The sequence below is a fragment of the Quercus suber genome, unplaced genomic scaffold (assembly GCF_002906115.3).
Source record: "Quercus suber isolate HL8 unplaced genomic scaffold, Cork oak 2.0 scaffold_4, whole genome shotgun sequence".
Classification (NCBI taxonomy): Eukaryota; Viridiplantae; Streptophyta; class Magnoliopsida; order Fagales; family Fagaceae; genus Quercus; species Quercus suber.
Genome location: NW_027069470.1, coordinates 3,118,944 through 3,136,905, shown reverse-complemented (window position 1 = coordinate 3,136,905; position 17,962 = coordinate 3,118,944). Strand labels below are relative to the sequence as shown.

Genomic DNA, 17,962 nt, shown 5'->3' with positions numbered 1-17,962 from the left:
TTTTTTTTTTTTTTAAATACCCTCATTGGAAGCATATTTTTTTACTTATGGATAGTTTGGTTTAGTTTTTTGAAATTTTGCAATTTGAAAATTGTGGTTTTCTATTAAGTTTTGTTGGGATTTGAAATTACCACCCAGAGGTTCATTGCATAAGCACATAATATCATGTTTACCTTTCCAAAAATCATGAATTTACAAAATTTACCAAACAGGTCAACATCTATTTGGCTAGCAATACTTTTGGCAAGTATTACAAGTCATTATAGTGTCCTAAAGATATAGATTAAGGAATAATAAATATTCAATTATAAATTGTATTTCACATTTTTTTTTTAAATAGAAAAAATACACATTAATAATTCATTAACATGCATGCACAAATTCACTATAATTGTATGTGTTTTCTTGATATTTGTGCATAGTTTTACTTATTGCTTTTTATAAATAAATAAAAAAAGTAATTTAATGAAATATCAAATGCAACTTAACTTGTATTCTTAAGACATTTGTTAACATAAACAAATATAACACGATCGATTGAATCAACAAGTGCTATAACATTAACATAAACAAATATAACCTAATAGCATTCCTTGACTTGATTTCCATATGGTGGCAGGTGTGCTATGTAGTAATATTATGGTTCTCAAATACCCTCTTTGCAAGCACTATTTTTTTTTTTTTTTTAATTAGGGTGAGTTTGGTTCAATTTTTTAAAATTCTGTAATTTGAAAAGGTGGTAGTTTTCTATTACGTTTTGTTGCAATTTGGAATTGCCACACAAGAGGTCCATTGCAGAAGCTCAGAAGATCACGTTTACTAATCCAAAAATATGAATTTAAACATTTTACCAAACAGGTCAACATCTATTTGGCTGGCAATAATTTTGATAAGTATTACAAGTCATTAAAGTGTCCTAACTATATAGATTAAGGAATAATAAAAATATTCAATTATAAACTGTAATTCACATTTTTTTTAATAGAAAATATACACATAATTCATTATGACTGTATGTGTTTTCTTGATATTTATGCATAGTTTTACTTATTTCTTTTTATAAAATTTCTTTAAAAAAAAAAAAAAACGTAATTTAATGAAATACCAAATGCAACTTAACTTGTGTCCTTAAAACTCTTGTTAACATATATATATATATATATATATAACATGATAGATTGCATCAACAAGTGCTATAAATATTTGATGATTTTCTTACAAATTCCTTATGGATTTCTTTCAACTATATGTCACCGGTGTTATAATATAGGTATGTGGTGTTTTGGTGTTGATTATAATGCTCCCTATAGTGGCACAACCAACAAAACCAGTTTCTTATGTGTTCACTCATTTTGAGACATAGTTTTAAGGACACAAGTTAAGTTGCATTTGGTATTTCATTAAATTACGTTTTTTTTTTTTTTTAAAGAAATTTTATAAAAAGAAATAAGTAAAACTATGCATAAATATCAAGAAAACACATACAGTCATAATGAATTATGTGTATATTTTCTATTAAAAAAAATGTGAATTACAGTTTATAATTGAATATTTTTATTATTCCTTAATCTATATAGTTAGGACACTTTAATGACTTGTAATACTTATCAAAATTATTGCCAGCCAAATAGATGTTGACCTGTTTGGTAAAATGTTTAAATTCATATTTTTGGATTAGTAAACGTGATCTTCTGAGCTTCTGCAATGGACCTCTTGTGTGGCAATTCCAAATTGCAACAAAACGTAATAGAAAACTACCACCTTTTCAAATTACAGAATTTTAAAAAATTGAACCAAACTCACCCTAATTAAAAAAAAAAAAAAAATAGTGCTTGCAAAGAGGGTATTTGAGAACCATAATATTACTACATAGCACACCTGCCACCATATGGAAATCAAGTCAAGGAATGCTATTAGGTTATATTTGTTTATGTTAATGTTATAGCACTTGTTGATTCAATCGATCGTGTTATATTTGTTTATGTTAACAAATGTCTTAAGAATACAAGTTAAGTTGCATTTGATATTTCATTAAATTACTTTTTTTATTTATTTATAAAAAGCAATAAGTAAAACTATGCACAAATATCAAGAAAACACATACAATTATAGTGAATTTGTGCATGCATGTTAATGAATTATTAATGTGTATTTTTTCTATTTAAAAAAAAAATGTGAAATACAATTTATAATTGAATATTTATTATTCCTTAATCTATATCTTTAGGACACTATAATGACTTGTAATACTTGCCAAAAGTATTGCTAGCCAAATAGATGTTGACCTGTTTGGTAAATTTTGTAAATTCATGATTTTTGGAAAGGTAAACATGATATTATGTGCTTATGCAATGAACCTCTGGGTGGTAATTTCAAATCCCAACAAAACTTAATAGAAAACCACAATTTTCAAATTGCAAAATTTCAAAAAACTAAACCAAACTATCCATAAGTAAAAAAATATGCTTCCAATGAGGGTATTTAAAAAAAAAAAAAAACATAATATTACTACATAGCACACCTGCCACCATATGGAAATTAAGTCAAGCAATGCTATAAGGTTCAAAGCGAATGTGTTGAGTATAGCCCACATGATGATTAGGCCCATATAGATAGCCAAAAATACTCTTCGTGGTGCAAAGTAGCCTCCACCCTTGTTTGTACCAGTGGACAAAAGAATGATCATTTGTAATGCTTGCGCTGCTGAGTAGGCCTGAAACAAGGACACATTAAAAATAAAAATTAGAAAAAGAAATAGGGAATATGTCGTTACACACAAACTGTCACCCCCCAAAAAACAACTAAAATCGTGATTTTAAAATATTCCATTACTACTTTTGTATAATTTATATAATAAAATCAGAATGCAGCAGCTCACTAGGGGAATATGTTGAAAGGATGTTGCGAAATTGACCTGAGCACCAGTTTCAGAAATAATTCCGATGGTCTCCAGCCAAGCACAACACCACGATGCAAATGGCCCCCACCTTGGTCCAGCCATGTGGGCAGCCCAGAAGTAAAGAGAGCCTGTAGCCTGTTCAATGATTCCACAGCCAATATCAGCTAAAAAGTTTGAGTAAATTTTAGGTAATGAGCTCCCTTCATTATTTATTTATTTTTTTAAAAATTTTAAATGTAAATAAACACTCTTTAATTTATGGGTAATTTATTGTTGTCTCATTTATTTTCTTTTTAATATCAACTATTTGTCATATATAAACTATTAATTTTATGAGTATTTACCGTATAAGTCAAAAAAAATATATAAAAAATTCTCTTGGACATCCAAAATACCGATGGACATCCAAAATGATGCAAATACCCATACACTTCCAAAATTACCAATATACCCTTGGACATCAAAAATTATGTCCAAAATATCTAATGAGGAAAATACTGCCAAAATCTCTAAAATGAGCAAAATACTCATGAAATCTCTAAAATAACCAAATGCTCCCGATATCTCTAAAATTACCAAATATGCTCAAAAACCACCAAAATGACCAAAATATCCCCAAAATCTCTAAAATAAGCAAAATACTCATGAAACTTCTAAAATGACCAAAATACCCCCGATATCTATAAAATCACTAAATATGCTTAAAAACCACTAAAATGACCAAAATACCTCCAAAATCTCTAAAACGACCAAAATACCACTGAAACAAAAAAAAATGACCAAAATACTCCTAAAACCCAAAAAATAACCTAAATACCCCTGGAAAAAAAAGACCAAAATACCCTTAAAAGCTAAAAAATGACCAAAATATCATTAAAAGCCAAAAAAATGACCAAAATACCCCTGAAACTCATAAAATGATCATAATACCCCTAAAACTAAAAAAAATGACCAAAATACTCTCAAAACCTAAAAATGACCAAAATACCCCCGAAACCTAAAAAAATTACCGAAATACCCCAAAACCTAAAAATTACCAAAATACTTATGAATTCTAGAAATTTAACGAAATAACCAAAAAATATAAAAATTATTGAAATAACCCTAAAACCTAAAAGATGATAGAAATGCCCTCGTAACTTAAAAAATGACTAAAATACCCTTAGAATCTAAAAAATGATCAAAATAACTCCGAAACCTAAAAAATTACTAAAATTCCCTCGAAACCTATAAAATTACTGAAATACTCTTAAAACCTTTAATTTGTCGAAAATATCCTCGAAACATCCAAAATACCCTAAACCTCTATTTCGGGAATTTTAGATGTTTTAGGTGTATTTTGGTCATCTTATATGTTTAGGGGTATTTTGGTCATAATTTAGGTTTCAGGGGATTTTATCAATCATTTTTTTTTTAAAATTTAGTTTTTGGGATTATTTTGGTCATTTTTTAGGTTTTGGGGGTATTTCGATCATTTTTTAGGTTGTAGGGTATTCTGGTCATTTTTTTAGGTTTCGAGGATATTTTAGTTATTTTTTAGGTTTTGGAGGTATTTCAGTCATTTTTTAGGTTTAGGGATTATTTTGGCAATTTTTTATGTTTAGGGTGTATTTCGGTAATTTTTAGGTTTTGAAGGTATTTTAGTTATTTTTTTAGGTTTGGGGGGGGGGGGGNGTGTATTTTGGTAATTGTTAGGTTTTGGAGGTATTTTGATCATTTTTTTAGGTTTTTGGGGTTATTTGGTCATTTTTTTAGGTTTTGGGGTTATTTTAGTCATTTTTTTAAGTCTTGGGGGCATTTCAATAATTTTTAGGTTTTAAGGTATTTTGATAATTTTTTAGGTTTCAGGGGTATTTAGTCATTTTCTAGGTTTAGGGGGTATTTTGGTAATTTTTTAGGTTTAGGGTGTATTTTGGTAATTTTTAGGTTTCGAGGGTATTTCAGTCATTTTTTAAGGTTTTGGGGTATTTTGGTAATTTTATAGGTTTTGGGGGATATTTTGGTTATTTTTTAGGTTTGGAGGGGGTATTTTAGTCATTTTCTTAGGTTTCAGGGTATTTCGCTCATTTTTTAGGTTTAGGGGATATTTTGATAATTTTATGGGTTTTAGAGGTATTTTAGTCATTTTTTAGGTTACGGGTAATTTGGTAATTTTTTTTTCAGGTTTCAAGGGTATTTTAGTCATTTTATAGTTTAGAGGTATTTTGGTTTTTTTTAGTTTCAGGGTATTTTGGTAATTTTAAGGTTTTAGAGGTATTTCAGTCATTTTTAAGGTTAAGGATTATATGCTGCATTATATTTTAGTATTTTGGTCATTTTTTTAGGTTTCAAGGGTATTTTGTTCATTTTTTAGAAATTTAGGTTTTATATTGTTTATTTAAATTTTAGATGAGTTTTAGTTAGGGCTATTTAAGGACCCGCCAGAATTGACCCACCCGCTGCCGCTAACCAAACTGACCACTTCGGCAATCGGCAACAGATTTCATTTTCCAAAATCTGAGCTGAGCCAATCAGATATCGAATCTTCTCCTTTCAAATCCGAGAAACCCGATTCGACCAACCCTTTTATTTTTCCGGTGATAAAGTGTTATTTTTCCAGTGATAAAGTGTAGATCCAGCATATTTTGGGATTTTTTTTGGGAAGATTTAGGCTAGATTTGGCGAGATTTCGCTAGGTCTAGCCAAGATCTGGCCGAAAATGGTTGAGATCTTGTTGGATCTGGTGAGATTTGGCTGGATTTCTGCCATTTTTCAAAATTTTCTCACTAGATTTCTGCTGTTTTCATCTTTTCTTGGCTGGAATCGCGCTGTTTTCTAGATAATCAACTCTGATTGATCCACCCGACATCCGTGGAAGCTTTAACCCGCCCAATCCGATCAACCACTTTGGTTGGCGGCGAGTTGAAATATTGACCATTCGATCTAGTCGGGTTTGTTCCAGATTAGGCGTAAACCCGACTCGAATCAACCCATGGGTAGGCCTAGTTTTAGTGGGTATTAGTGAGTTTATCCATTAAGAACCATATAATTAAATAACCTATTGGGTCTTTACCCATTTAACCCAAATATTCAAATAGGTTGGGTTAAAACTTATACAAATTAGGTGGGTAATGGGTGAGTTCATTGATATGGATAAAAATTGCCACCCCTAAATACAATGATACATTTAGTTCAACACCAATTGAGAAAAATTGCCACTGTCTATAACTACTAAATTGCATCAGAGAGGGTGAGGGCTTGTTTGGTTTAGCTGTTTTCATTGCTCAAATCTCAATTTCTATTACTCATTACTCAAAAATTGTGGGCCCCGCCTATGTAAAAATTGTTTGGCTTGATTCTCTTATTCAGTTCTCATCACTCATTACTCAAAATAATGAGAATGAGTGATAAAAAATGAAAACACATTTTTGGTGTTTTCAAATGTTTGATTTATGAGTTTAATGGTAGTTTAGTAATAAAGTACAACTAGTGGGACCCATGACAAAGACTTGTCCCATTTCAAAAGTCATGGCATGTGGGTTCTTTTTTCTCTTTCTTCTTCATATGCCTTTTTTCCTTGTGTGTGTGTGTGTGTGTGTGGGTTTCTTTGTTTTAGTATTTACGGGTTTTATTTCGGTTGGTATGGTATTTTAATGGTGATTTCAAGCTTCTAATCTGATTTGCGGGTGTGAAGTTCGGACTTGAGATGTGATTGTGGGGTTTGGATTTTTGAGATATGGTTGTGGGTGTCGGGTTCGGATTTTGTGGTGTGGCTATGGTGGTTTGAATCTGAGATGTGGTTATGGGCATGGGTGTGGGGTTTAGATTTGTGGTGTGGCTGTGGTAGGTTTGGATCTGAGATGTGGTGGCCGTTCCTCTCTCTTCCTCTATGGGTTTGGGTTTACGTTTGTATGCTTAAGACAATTTTAATTTGTTTCAGATTTGATTTTCAAATATGGTGGTTGCTAGGTAGAGAAATTAAAGAGGAAGACGATAATTGCAGAGAGAAAAATGAACAAGGAATGGAGAGAGAAAATTTTGCGGGTATGGACTTTTGTAGTACTGTTACCGTTCTGACTTGTGGGTTCCATAACTTCTGAGTTAAAGTAGTGAAAACCAAACCAAATATTTGAGCCAAACATGTTATTGAGTGAGTTAAGAAAAAATTAGAAAACAAGATATGAGATATGAGTTACAAGTTTGAGTGATGAGATTTGAGTTTTAAGAACTGAGTTTTGAGTCATCAGCAAATCAAATAGGCCTTGAACTTTCAAACAACCAGTGTGTGTGCCAGGAGTAATCAGGAGGGAATAAAATAGTAACAAAAACGAAACATACTGGGAAGGAGGAGCAAATCTCAGCCAAGGCTAGTCCAACAAACCAGGTGAAGAATGAGACTTCCACCCATCCCCATACTAAGCTTGCAGGACCAGCATAACGCAGGCTTGGGCCATATAGTGGTGTTCCAGCGAAAACAGCCATGCATGAAAATGTTATTGCCAGCACCTTGAATAAAGTCTGAAGAAACCCAAGATAAAAAAAATGAAAAGAAGAAGAAGAAGAATGCAAGTATTAAAATTGTTAGATTCTTTACGAGACCCAACATATATATGACTTTTGAGATATGGAAGGTTTCAGACATACCATGTATCTTCTCAACTCTTGCTTGTATCCAAGCTCATTAAGATGCCTCTCTCCAGAATCCATTTCCAAAGTTTGCAGAGTGATTCCTACATCACGCATGTTCATCTCTGAAGTCATGATATATATATATATATATATGTATCGATAACTACCTGTATTGTAAGTTTGTAACACCCCAAATATTTTTTTTAAAGCAATTTTTCTGATGATAATTATAATATCTAAATTGGACTTTATTTTTAATCAGTGTGGTTAACTATTTTTTTTTTTTTTTTTGGTGATAAAAGTGTGGTTAACTATTTATGGAGGAGTTTTAAATATTTGGGCATGGAGAGTATTTAGTTAATTTTGGAATGGGTCAATTTAAATATGGGAGAAACTTTAAGGGTAAAGTAGTAAATTTGATTCCAAGATATTTTGGAACAAGTAATACACAATGCTCCCATCAACACAACCCCCCTTTCTTTTATCACCATATGTATGCCCCTTCTCTTTATTTCTCCATCTTTCTATCTCAGTGAACCACTGAAACACACACAAACACACTCTAGCTCCCTCTCTATTTCTCTCACTTTGTCACCGCCGCACAGATAAACCATCCATCCACCCCCATCTCCAGCTAGTTCCACCAGAGAATCCCATTAGAAATCTCATATGCCCCATTATCTCAAACTTTGAAGGAAAACTGTAATACCCGGAGTTAAAAAATAAAAAAGAAAAAGAAAAAAAAAGAAAGATAGACTAAAAAGGTGGGGTATTTAAGTAAACTTCTTTTGTGGGGTCAATTTTATAATTAATATTACTAAGGGGGGTTTTTAGAAAATAAGGTTGAAATCCTAGCTATATATAAGCTAATTTAAGTTAGCATATAATGATAAATATTTTGAGAGAGGAGACTACTCAAAATACTTAAGTAGAGAAGGTTTGACTACACACTTGGGGTCAGGGGCAGTGGCACGTTAAGGCCCGGGTGGTCACAGGACCACCCTGACTTGGAATTTTTTTTTATTTTTTATTTTTTTATATATAATAATTTAAAATTTTATATTTGTCTGCCCTTAAAAAAAATGTGACCGGCCTGAGTTTTTTATTATTTTTTTTTATGCCCTATAAAACTATACTTTGGTCCATAATTTGGTCCACTTAACAATATATTGGTCCTTTCAAGAAAAAAGAAAAAGCCCAAGAAAAATTTATTGAACAAAAATCTGAAAAAAAAAAAAAAGTTATAATAATAGCAAGACAAAAAAGAACTTAGGGAAAAAAGCCCAAGATCAATCTGGAGCTCACTCACTACTAAAGCAGATTTTTAAATCAACAAAAAATAATAATAATTAAATTTCCATAAACTAATTAACTAAACACCCAATCAAATTTTAAACCAAAATAATTCCTAACCAAAAGGGATATAAGAACCTCAAGTCCTATGCAAAAGCGACTCAGCAACACTGCAACAGCCACACCCAGAGCAGTCGATGACGAGATTGGAGATTCCCTTGCCCAGATCGGAGATTGGGGACGGTGAGATCGGGATAAGAACCTCAGACAACATCAAGGTATTTCAGTTCTCTCTCATTTTCTTGATCTCATCTCTGTTCTGAGCCTTTAACTGAGATTGGACATTCTCTTTCTCTTTTTTATATATAATAATTTAAAATTTTATATTTGTCTGCCCTTAAAAAAAATGTGACCGGCCTGAGTTTTTTATTATTTTTTTTTATGCCCTATAAAACTATACTTTGGTCCATAATTTGGTCCACTTAACAATATATTGGTCCTTTCAAGAAAAAAGAAAAAGCCCAAGAAAAATTTATTGAACAAAAATCTGAAAAAAAAAAAAAAGTTATAATAATAGCAAGACAAAAAAGAACTTAGGGAAAAAAGCCCAAGATCAATCTGGAGCTCACTCACTACTAAAGCAGATTTTTAAATCAACAAAAAATAATAATAATTAAATTTCCATAAACTAATTAACTAAACACCCAATCAAATTTTAAACCAAAATAATTCCTAACCAAAAGGGATATAAGAACCTCAAGTCCTATGCAAAAGCGACTCAGCAACACTGCAACAGCCACACCCAGAGCAGTCGATGACGAGATTGGAGATTCCCTTGCCCAGATCGGAGATTGGGGACGGTGAGATCGGGATAAGAACCTCAGACAACATCAAGGTATTTCAGTTCTCTCTCATTTTCTTGATCTCATCTCTGTTCTGAGCCTTTAACTGAGATTGGACATTCTCTTTCTCTCTTTTTCTCTATCTCATAGTCTGCCTTGAGACTATTTTTTGATAATGCAGTGTATTGACTTAGACTTGACTTACTGACTATTTTTTTGTCTTTTTGAAATCTCTCTTTTTCTTTGCTTTGACTTAGGAGCTAGTATATGGTGTACCTGGCATATATGTTGGGTCACTCACACACTGGCAGGTTCCACAGTGTGGGGCCCACCTGTGTGTGAGAGACCCGGCATATATGCCGAGTACAAGATATAATTTTTGTTGACTTAGACTTAGTCTTTCCTCTAGTTCTCTCAATGTAGGGCTTGCTTGTGTGTGAGAGACCCGGCATACATGTCGAGTACAAGATGTAATTTTCGTTGACTTAGACTTAGGCTTTCCTTTAGTTCTCTTTTGGCTAAATTGGCTTTTTGTGTAAGTGTATATATGTAAATATGTAATTGAGTATTTGTGTTGACTATTAATTGGCTATTGTCTCTTGAGTGGGGGATGGGGGTGGGGCCGTGGCATTGGATTGAGGTAGTGGTCCTGGTCCACTTAAAAGAAAGCAACACCCAGAGTAACACATTATTTTAAAAAAAAAAAAAAAAAACTATGTTAGGTAGTAGGTTGAGTCAGGTGGATGATGCAGTGTATTTGTATTTTTTACATTGTGCAAAGCCAACTAAACAATAGGGTGTGTGCTAGAATGTCACTAGTCAGTGAAGAAAAATAATGAAACAATTAAATAAAAATAATTAATAATTTTATTAATATTTCAAATGAACATATAGTTTATTATTTATTTTTTTGCTAGTTATTATTGAAAAATATTTGATAAGGAAACCACGTCTCTAAGATTCAATTTCTGTGCAAGATTCATCTTCATCTTCTAAGCGAATTTGTGTTAACTCTAACAAACATAGACAGAAGGATGAAAAGTAGAATGTTTTGGAAAGTTTAGAAACGAAAAACAAACTTTTGAGAGTTTAGGGACTAAAAACAAACTTTTGTGAAAGTTTAGAGATGAAAATGATATTTTACCCTAAAGAAAAATATTATGATTATGTGGAATTTTTGTTTGAGATAACAATGGATAGTTACTGGATATTTTTAGTAATTTCTCTTCTGGCTGGATACCGTTATAAGTCTTTCTTGAATTATTTGATTATTGAGTAAATGGTGCTTGAAAATTGTTTAAGTGATATCTAAGGATTTTAGAGAAAGTATTAGGGAGAAGTTCTTTTGTGGTGAGCTAGCTAAGGTAAGTAACCTTATCTTAATTGGTTTTATTTTGCATATTTTAACTACTGAAAATTGTTTACAATTGTTACAATTTTATTTTTATTGTTTTAGCTACATTGATTTAAAGTAAAGAATAAAGAATTATTACAAATATATTTGATTACTAAGTATGCGTTTGGGTACATATTTTTTTTCTATGCGTTTGCGTTTTGCATTTCCAAACGGTGGAACCCATGCTACAATAGCAATGCGTTCAGTGGAATGGCAGCAACTTTTTCATTAAACACAACACTTTTTTCATTAACGCAACAACTTTTTCATTGGAATGGCATTGTTTAGTGGGTCCCGTGCATTGTTCACGGGAACCATAAACCTCTTTTTTCAACAACTTTTTCATTAAAAATGGGTTCCACAGCACCATTCACACATTTAAAAATTATTTTGCTATAGTGTTTTCAGTTTTCAGCAAAATAAGTTGTATCTAAATGGGCCCTAAATATATGATTTTATATATGTATTTGAATGAAATATTTTTTTTTTGAACTATGATTTTAGACAATCTGACTATGTTTTGACTCTGATACCTAGCCAATGGGGGTTATTTATTGGTACTGAAACTGGTTCTATTTGGGGCATTAGGAGCCTATCGTATTTCTGGACCCAGCTAATAGGGGATATACATAAGCACGAAACTAGTTTCATTTGAATCTGATGCCTAGTCATGGGGATATAGTGTGACCATAGTCGTAAAGATTGTTAACAATATGAATTATGTTTGAATATTTGAACTGTTTTAACTCCTTGAAATTGCTTATGTGTTTTTGGAACCTATTGTAAATTATGACTTTGATATATGGAAAACAAATTATTTCTAATCCATCTATGATATATTTGTAAGATTAAAATATTTGATCTATATACAATTTATTATTTTTGCAGATCTATTTGCTCGATAGAACTTATTAAAACTTTGGTTAATTATTGAGTTGTCAACTCACCCCCCCCCCCCTCCTCCCCCCCTCCCTTCCTTTCCTTTTTAGATTCTGATAAGGAAGAGTAGCATGTTTTTGGGCTTTCATTGGGATGTGTGTATGAGTGAAGTTTAGGNCAGGAAAAAAAAAAAATATATATATATATATATATATGTATATATATATATATATAAAATAAAATATTATTTTCATCTCTAAACTTTTACAAAAAAATTATTTTTCATTTTAAAATTTTAAAAGTTTATTTTTTGATTTTAAATTTTACAAAATATTCTACTTTTCATTCTTTCATTTATTTGTTAGTTTATGTACTACCTAGCTTAATGAATTAAGCGTTGACAATTGACATGGTATATGACTTATACTGTATTATTTTATTTAAAAAATTTTGGACATGTGGCACAAATTTATTGGCACACTTGGAAAAAATAATATGACAAAATTACCTGAGAGGCAGAACCTTCCTTTTCCCAAAGCCACGAAAACCCAACACCCAAATTCCTATAGCGGTAGCCTTAACCAGCGAGCCCAATTGACGACTCTAAGGCAGTGACTCGACCATGAAATCCCCACCCTAAACCAGCGAACAATGACCCCAAATCCTTAGGTGATTAACTCTCCATGGTGCGAAGCATGTTCAATGGAAATGGAAGTGGTCTTCATGTTGTTTGGATCTGTCAATCTATCAATTAAGTCTAGGAAAATACTAAAATTAGTTCAAATCTAGAGTAGTCGACTGGTCGCAGTGTAAGTTCTCCAATTCTTTTGACTTACTACAGTAGGTCCTTGAAGTGTGCAAAGACAATCTAATGCTTTGTTGGTGCCTGTTGGCTAGCGGAAACAGGATTCGACAAAATCAACCTCATACCGACATACAAGGAACTAGAGTGATGGTATCTTAGTTACTGAGCAACTGAGTTCTCTGGGAAAAAAAAATCACGTAAAGTCAAAGATGAATTTCCAAAAGCTTTACGCAAACTTTTTCACAATGACAAAAAGATTCAGATCAGCCATGCAAAAATAAATGTCGCCGATCGTCAGTTTAGGGAGGGGATTTCATAGTCGGGGTCGCTGCCTTGGAGTCGCGAATTGGGTTCGCTGGTTGAGAACCTTAAGGTTGCCGCTATTGGGTTTGGGCGTTGGGACTGCTTCGTTGTGGAATAAGGTTAGGTTTGAGAGGGGTAATTTCCTCGGAATTTTTTTCCATGTGTGCCAATAAATTTGTGCCATATGTCCAATTTTTAAAAATTAAAATAGTTTAGTCTAAGTCATATTCCATGTCAACAGTCCATTAGGCCACATAGGATATAAACAAACAAATATAGACGGAAGGATGAAAAGTAGAATGTTTTGGAAAGTTTAGGGACGAAAAATAAACTTTTGTGAAAGTTTAGAGATGAAAATGATATTTTACCTTAAAGAAAAATATTATGATTATGTGGAATTTTTGTTTGAGATAACAGTGGACAGTTATTGGATATTTTTAGTAGTTTCTCTTCTGGCCGGGTACCGTTATAAGTCTTTCTTGAATTATTTGATTATTGAGTAAATAGTGCTTGAAAATTGTTTAAGTGATATCTAAGGATTTTAGAGAAAGTATTAGGGAGAAGTTCTTTTGTGGTGAGCTAGCTAAGATAAGTGACATTATCTTAATTGGTTTTATTTTGCATATTTTAACTACTGAAAATTGTTTACAATTGTTACAATTTTATTTTTATTGTTTTAGCTACATTGATTTAAAGTAAAGAATAAAGAATTATTACAAATATATTTGATTACTAAGTATGCGTTTGGGTACAGATTTTTTTTCTACGCATTTGTGTTTTGCATTTCCAAACAGTGGATCCCATGCTACAATAGCAACGCGTTCAGTGGAATGGCAGCAACTTTTTCATTAAACACAACACTTTTTTCATTAACGCAACAACTTTTTCATTGGAATGGCATTGTTTAGTGGGTTCCGTGCACTGTTCATGAGACCCACAAACCTCTTTTTTTAACAACTTTTTCATTAAAAATTGGTTCCATGGCACTATTCATACATTTAAAAATTATTTCGTTATAGTGTTTTCAGTTTTCAGCAAAATAAGCTATATCTAAATGGACCCTAAATATTTGACTTTATATATGTATTTGAATGAAATATATTTTTGTTTGAACTATGATTTTAGACAATCGACTATGTTTTGACTCTGATACCTAGCCAATAGGAGTTATTTATTGGTACTGAAACTGGTTCTATCTAGGACATCATGAGCCTATCGTATTTCTGGATCCAGTTAATAGGGGATATACAATAGCACGGAACTAGTTTCATCTAAATCTGATGCCTAGTCACGGGGATATAGTGTGACCATAGTCGTAAAGATTGTTAACAATATGAATTATGTTTGAATATTTGAACTGTTTTAAGTCCTTGAAATTGCTTATGTGTTTTTGGAACCTATTGTAAATTATGACTTTGATATATGGAAAACTAATTATTTCTAATCCATCTATGATATATTTGTAAGATTAAAATATTTGATCTAAATACAATATATTATTTTTGCTGATCTATTTGCTCGATAGAACTTATTAGAACTTTGGTTACTGATTGAGTTGTCAACTCACCCCCCCCCCCCTTCCTTCCCCTTTCAAATTCTGATAAGGAAGAGTAGCATGTTTTTGGGCTTCCATTGGGATGTGTGTATGAGTGAAGTTTAGGAATCATAAGAATAAGATTTGGACTTTTATGTTTAATATTGTCTTTTGTTCAGACTTTAGTCTCAAAGAATTAGTTTATTTTCTTTATGATGTTGGAAGATTATTATTTTAGAGATCCTTTGAGAATTGCATTATTGAAGATATTTTTGGATTTATTGATGAAATTTTCTTGAGGATAATTCTTTAGTTGTTAAGAAGGTCTTTAACACTTGTAGGGTGTAAACTTTATAAGTGTGTGGCTGTTGTCACGTGCCTAGCTCTTACTTGGGTTCAGGGCGTGACAAAAACTCTTAACTGTTTTGGTAGCTTTTCAAGTTGTTGTAAGATTTCCTTCTAATCTAAGCGACTTGAGTGATATACATGTGATTGAGTACAAGGGTTTTTGATTTGGTAGACTTAATTGTTAAATGGTTAAGGGTTTTTACAAATGGTGATCATTTGGGGTTTTTCCATGGTTAAAAATTTGGGTTCCTTGAGCAATCAAATGGGTTGATTTTGTGGAAGTTTGGGGTCGATTTTTGGAAGTGTGTTCTTTGCATTTTAAATGACTTTGACAAATGTGGGTGTTAGTGAAGTGATAATTACAAATTTATGCAAGTGAAGTGTGAGCATGTGCATTTTGCATACCAAGTGTTTGATAAGTAGTTTATATGAGAGTTTGGGTTTGATTCCCTATTTTTAATATGCTTTAAATCTTGTGTTTTTAATGGGAGTAATTCTCAAGTACTTTGGGCTAGTATTAAAACTATAACAATTTTCTAAAGCTGTCGGGGATAGATTTGAGTCAGCTGCAATACATAATTTTTAATAAATTATAGAAAAACCATTTTGGGCTGATTTTTCTGTGGTACATTGTATACATATAGGGAAATGTTCCCTTAAAGTCTCAACTTAATTGGATGAATTTGCATTGACTAAAATTGTTTTACAAAATGGCTGCCCTGCTATGTACTAAATTTGAAAGTAAGACTAAAACGTGGAGAAATTGTGGAATTAATCCCAAACCTCGGTTGATCTTATCTTGGCTTAAATATATTATTTAGCACTTAAAGAGATTCATGAGTATGTTATATTATCTTATGATGCACATTATTGCAGTAGTGAATATAAAATGTTTTGGTTGTGCCAACACTATGAGTTTCTTGGATGATTGTTTGGTTCCCGTTTGGGAAGGGTACTTGTCTTTGGACAGGCAAGCTAGGCTTTAGGGCCTTTGGTTTGATTTTAGCTGATCATTTCGATTTATGGAGATAAGTGTGATGGTTATTTGTGAAAGGCCTTGTTATTGATAGGCTTGATTATTGTATTTCTAGGTTCTGATATTCTTTGTGATGGACCTAATGGTTGGATTAGTCGATTATGTGATGCTCGGTTGAGGTGAAATTGGTTGGCCTTCCGAGGTAAGTGGCTTCTGAATGAGATTTTTGAAAAAAGAATAATTATTGCACTCAATTGTTTTAAGGTTAAAACTATTTTGGAACATTATTCACGGTTTTCCTAAAATTTACTATTTGTACTATTATTGTTAATCATTTATGGAAAACGCATGAGGCATTGAAAGTGCATCATATTTTTATTGCATATGAGGAAATGCTTGATTTGTTACTTGTAAGCAAGGAAAAGACTATCATCTTTGATTAAATTCTCAAGAATCAATTTCATGGATTTATTGCATTATTGGCAAATTTTAAAGATGCTTTGATAATTGGGAAAGTTGATGCAAAATATTTTTGACAATAAATGGTTTTGAGGACTTTGAGAATATTGTGGATATATGGTTATTGAAATACGTTATGAAACTACTTGGAAGTAAACTATATATTTTGAATACATTTAACTTGTGAACTTTTGATATGGGTTTGCCCTTGTGCTATGATGTTTGTGATTACCTCGTCTTTGTGACAATGTATTTATGACGTGTGATTACTCCATCTTTGTGATGACGAGTCAAGTTGGAGGCTCTCACTTTGCATGACACGGGTAAATCCTTGAGTGTGTGGGTGAGGTTGCTACCTGTAGGGCCAAAAGACCACATGCAAAAGGGGTACTGTGTGACGCATCATTCCCTGCTACCTATAAGGGGGAAGAGGTAAATCTTTGAGTGTGTGGGTGAGTTTAGGTAGGGCCAAGAGATGCAAAATAGGTACTACATGGTGCGTTATCCTCTGCTGCCCATTGGGGGGGGGGGGGGGGAAGATGAGAATGACTTAAGGTGGTGAAAGTTGAGTTTGCTGCATTTTCAGGGGGGAGGTTTCTTCACTAGATGCTTGACAGATAGGTGGGCCTTACAACCTTTGGTTTGGTGGCAATACATGGCTCTTCATTTCCAACTCTTCAAACCTTGCCCTTAAATTTCTTGGACAACCTTGTTCATTCTCATGTTCTAAGAGGAATTGGAGCACATACAAATTCATTCTTCTTTAAAAAGAAAAAAATGGCTCCTGCACGTGTTGGGGATTTGGTATATGTGCTTCTAATCTTCGACTAGGGGTGTGCATGGGTCGGTGGAAGGGATTTTTTTGACCCAACCCACCATGGTGGGTCAAAAAAATTCAACCCAACCCAACCATCACATAAGTTCAACCCAACCACACCCAACCCACATGAGTGACCCATGGGTTTCACAAATTATTATTATTAAATTATTAAATATATATTATTAGTATATATATTATATATAACTAATAATAATATATTATATATAAGCACTTATAGTATATAATTTTTTATCAGTATATATTAATTTACAGCTGATTTTTTTTTTAATTTTTATTAAATATATAATATATTTTAAATATATATTAAATATGAGTGGGTCAGGTCGGGTCAGGTTTGGCGGGTTTGTAATTTTTATGANTTTATGATGTTGGAAGATTATTATTTTAGAGATCCTTTGAGAATTGCATTATTGAAGATATTTTTGGATTTATTGATGAAATTTTCTTGAGGATAATTCTTTAGTTGTTAAGAAGGTCTTTAACACTTGTAGGGTGTAAACTTTATAAGTGTGTGGCTGTTGTCACGTGCCTAGCTCTTACTTGGGTTCAGGGCGTGACAAAAACTCTTAACTGTTTTGGTAGCTTTTCAAGTTGTTGTAAGATTTCCTTCTAATCTAAGCGACTTGAGTGATATACATGTGATTGAGTACAAGGGTTTTTGATTTGGTAGACTTAATTGTTAAATGGTTAAGGGTTTTTACAAATGGTGATCATTTGGGGTTTTTCCATGGTTAAAAATTTGGGTTCCTTGAGCAATCAAATGGGTTGATTTTGTGGAA

At 32.4% G+C, this 17,962-nt stretch overlaps 1 protein-coding gene across 1 annotated transcript in view; it reads right to left on the bottom strand.

Moving 5' to 3' along the window:
• The window catches only part of LOC112030635 (amino-acid permease BAT1), a 13,863-nt gene extending 4,732 nt beyond the window's left edge, over nt 1–9,131 (bottom strand). The window contains exons 1-5 of the mRNA XM_065771361.1: nt 8,939–9,131; nt 7,523–7,608; nt 7,217–7,396; nt 2,915–3,034; nt 2,522–2,713 (exon numbers count right to left, since the gene is read on the bottom strand). Of these exons, the coding sequence (XP_065627433.1) occupies nt 2,522–2,713; nt 2,915–3,034; nt 7,217–7,396; nt 7,523–7,585 (555 nt within the window). The 5' untranslated portion in view covers nt 7,586–7,608; nt 8,939–9,131. The remainder of the gene's footprint in view (nt 1–2,521; nt 2,714–2,914; nt 3,035–7,216; nt 7,397–7,522; nt 7,609–8,938) is intronic.
• Nucleotides 9,132–17,962: the final 8,831 nt, after the last annotated feature.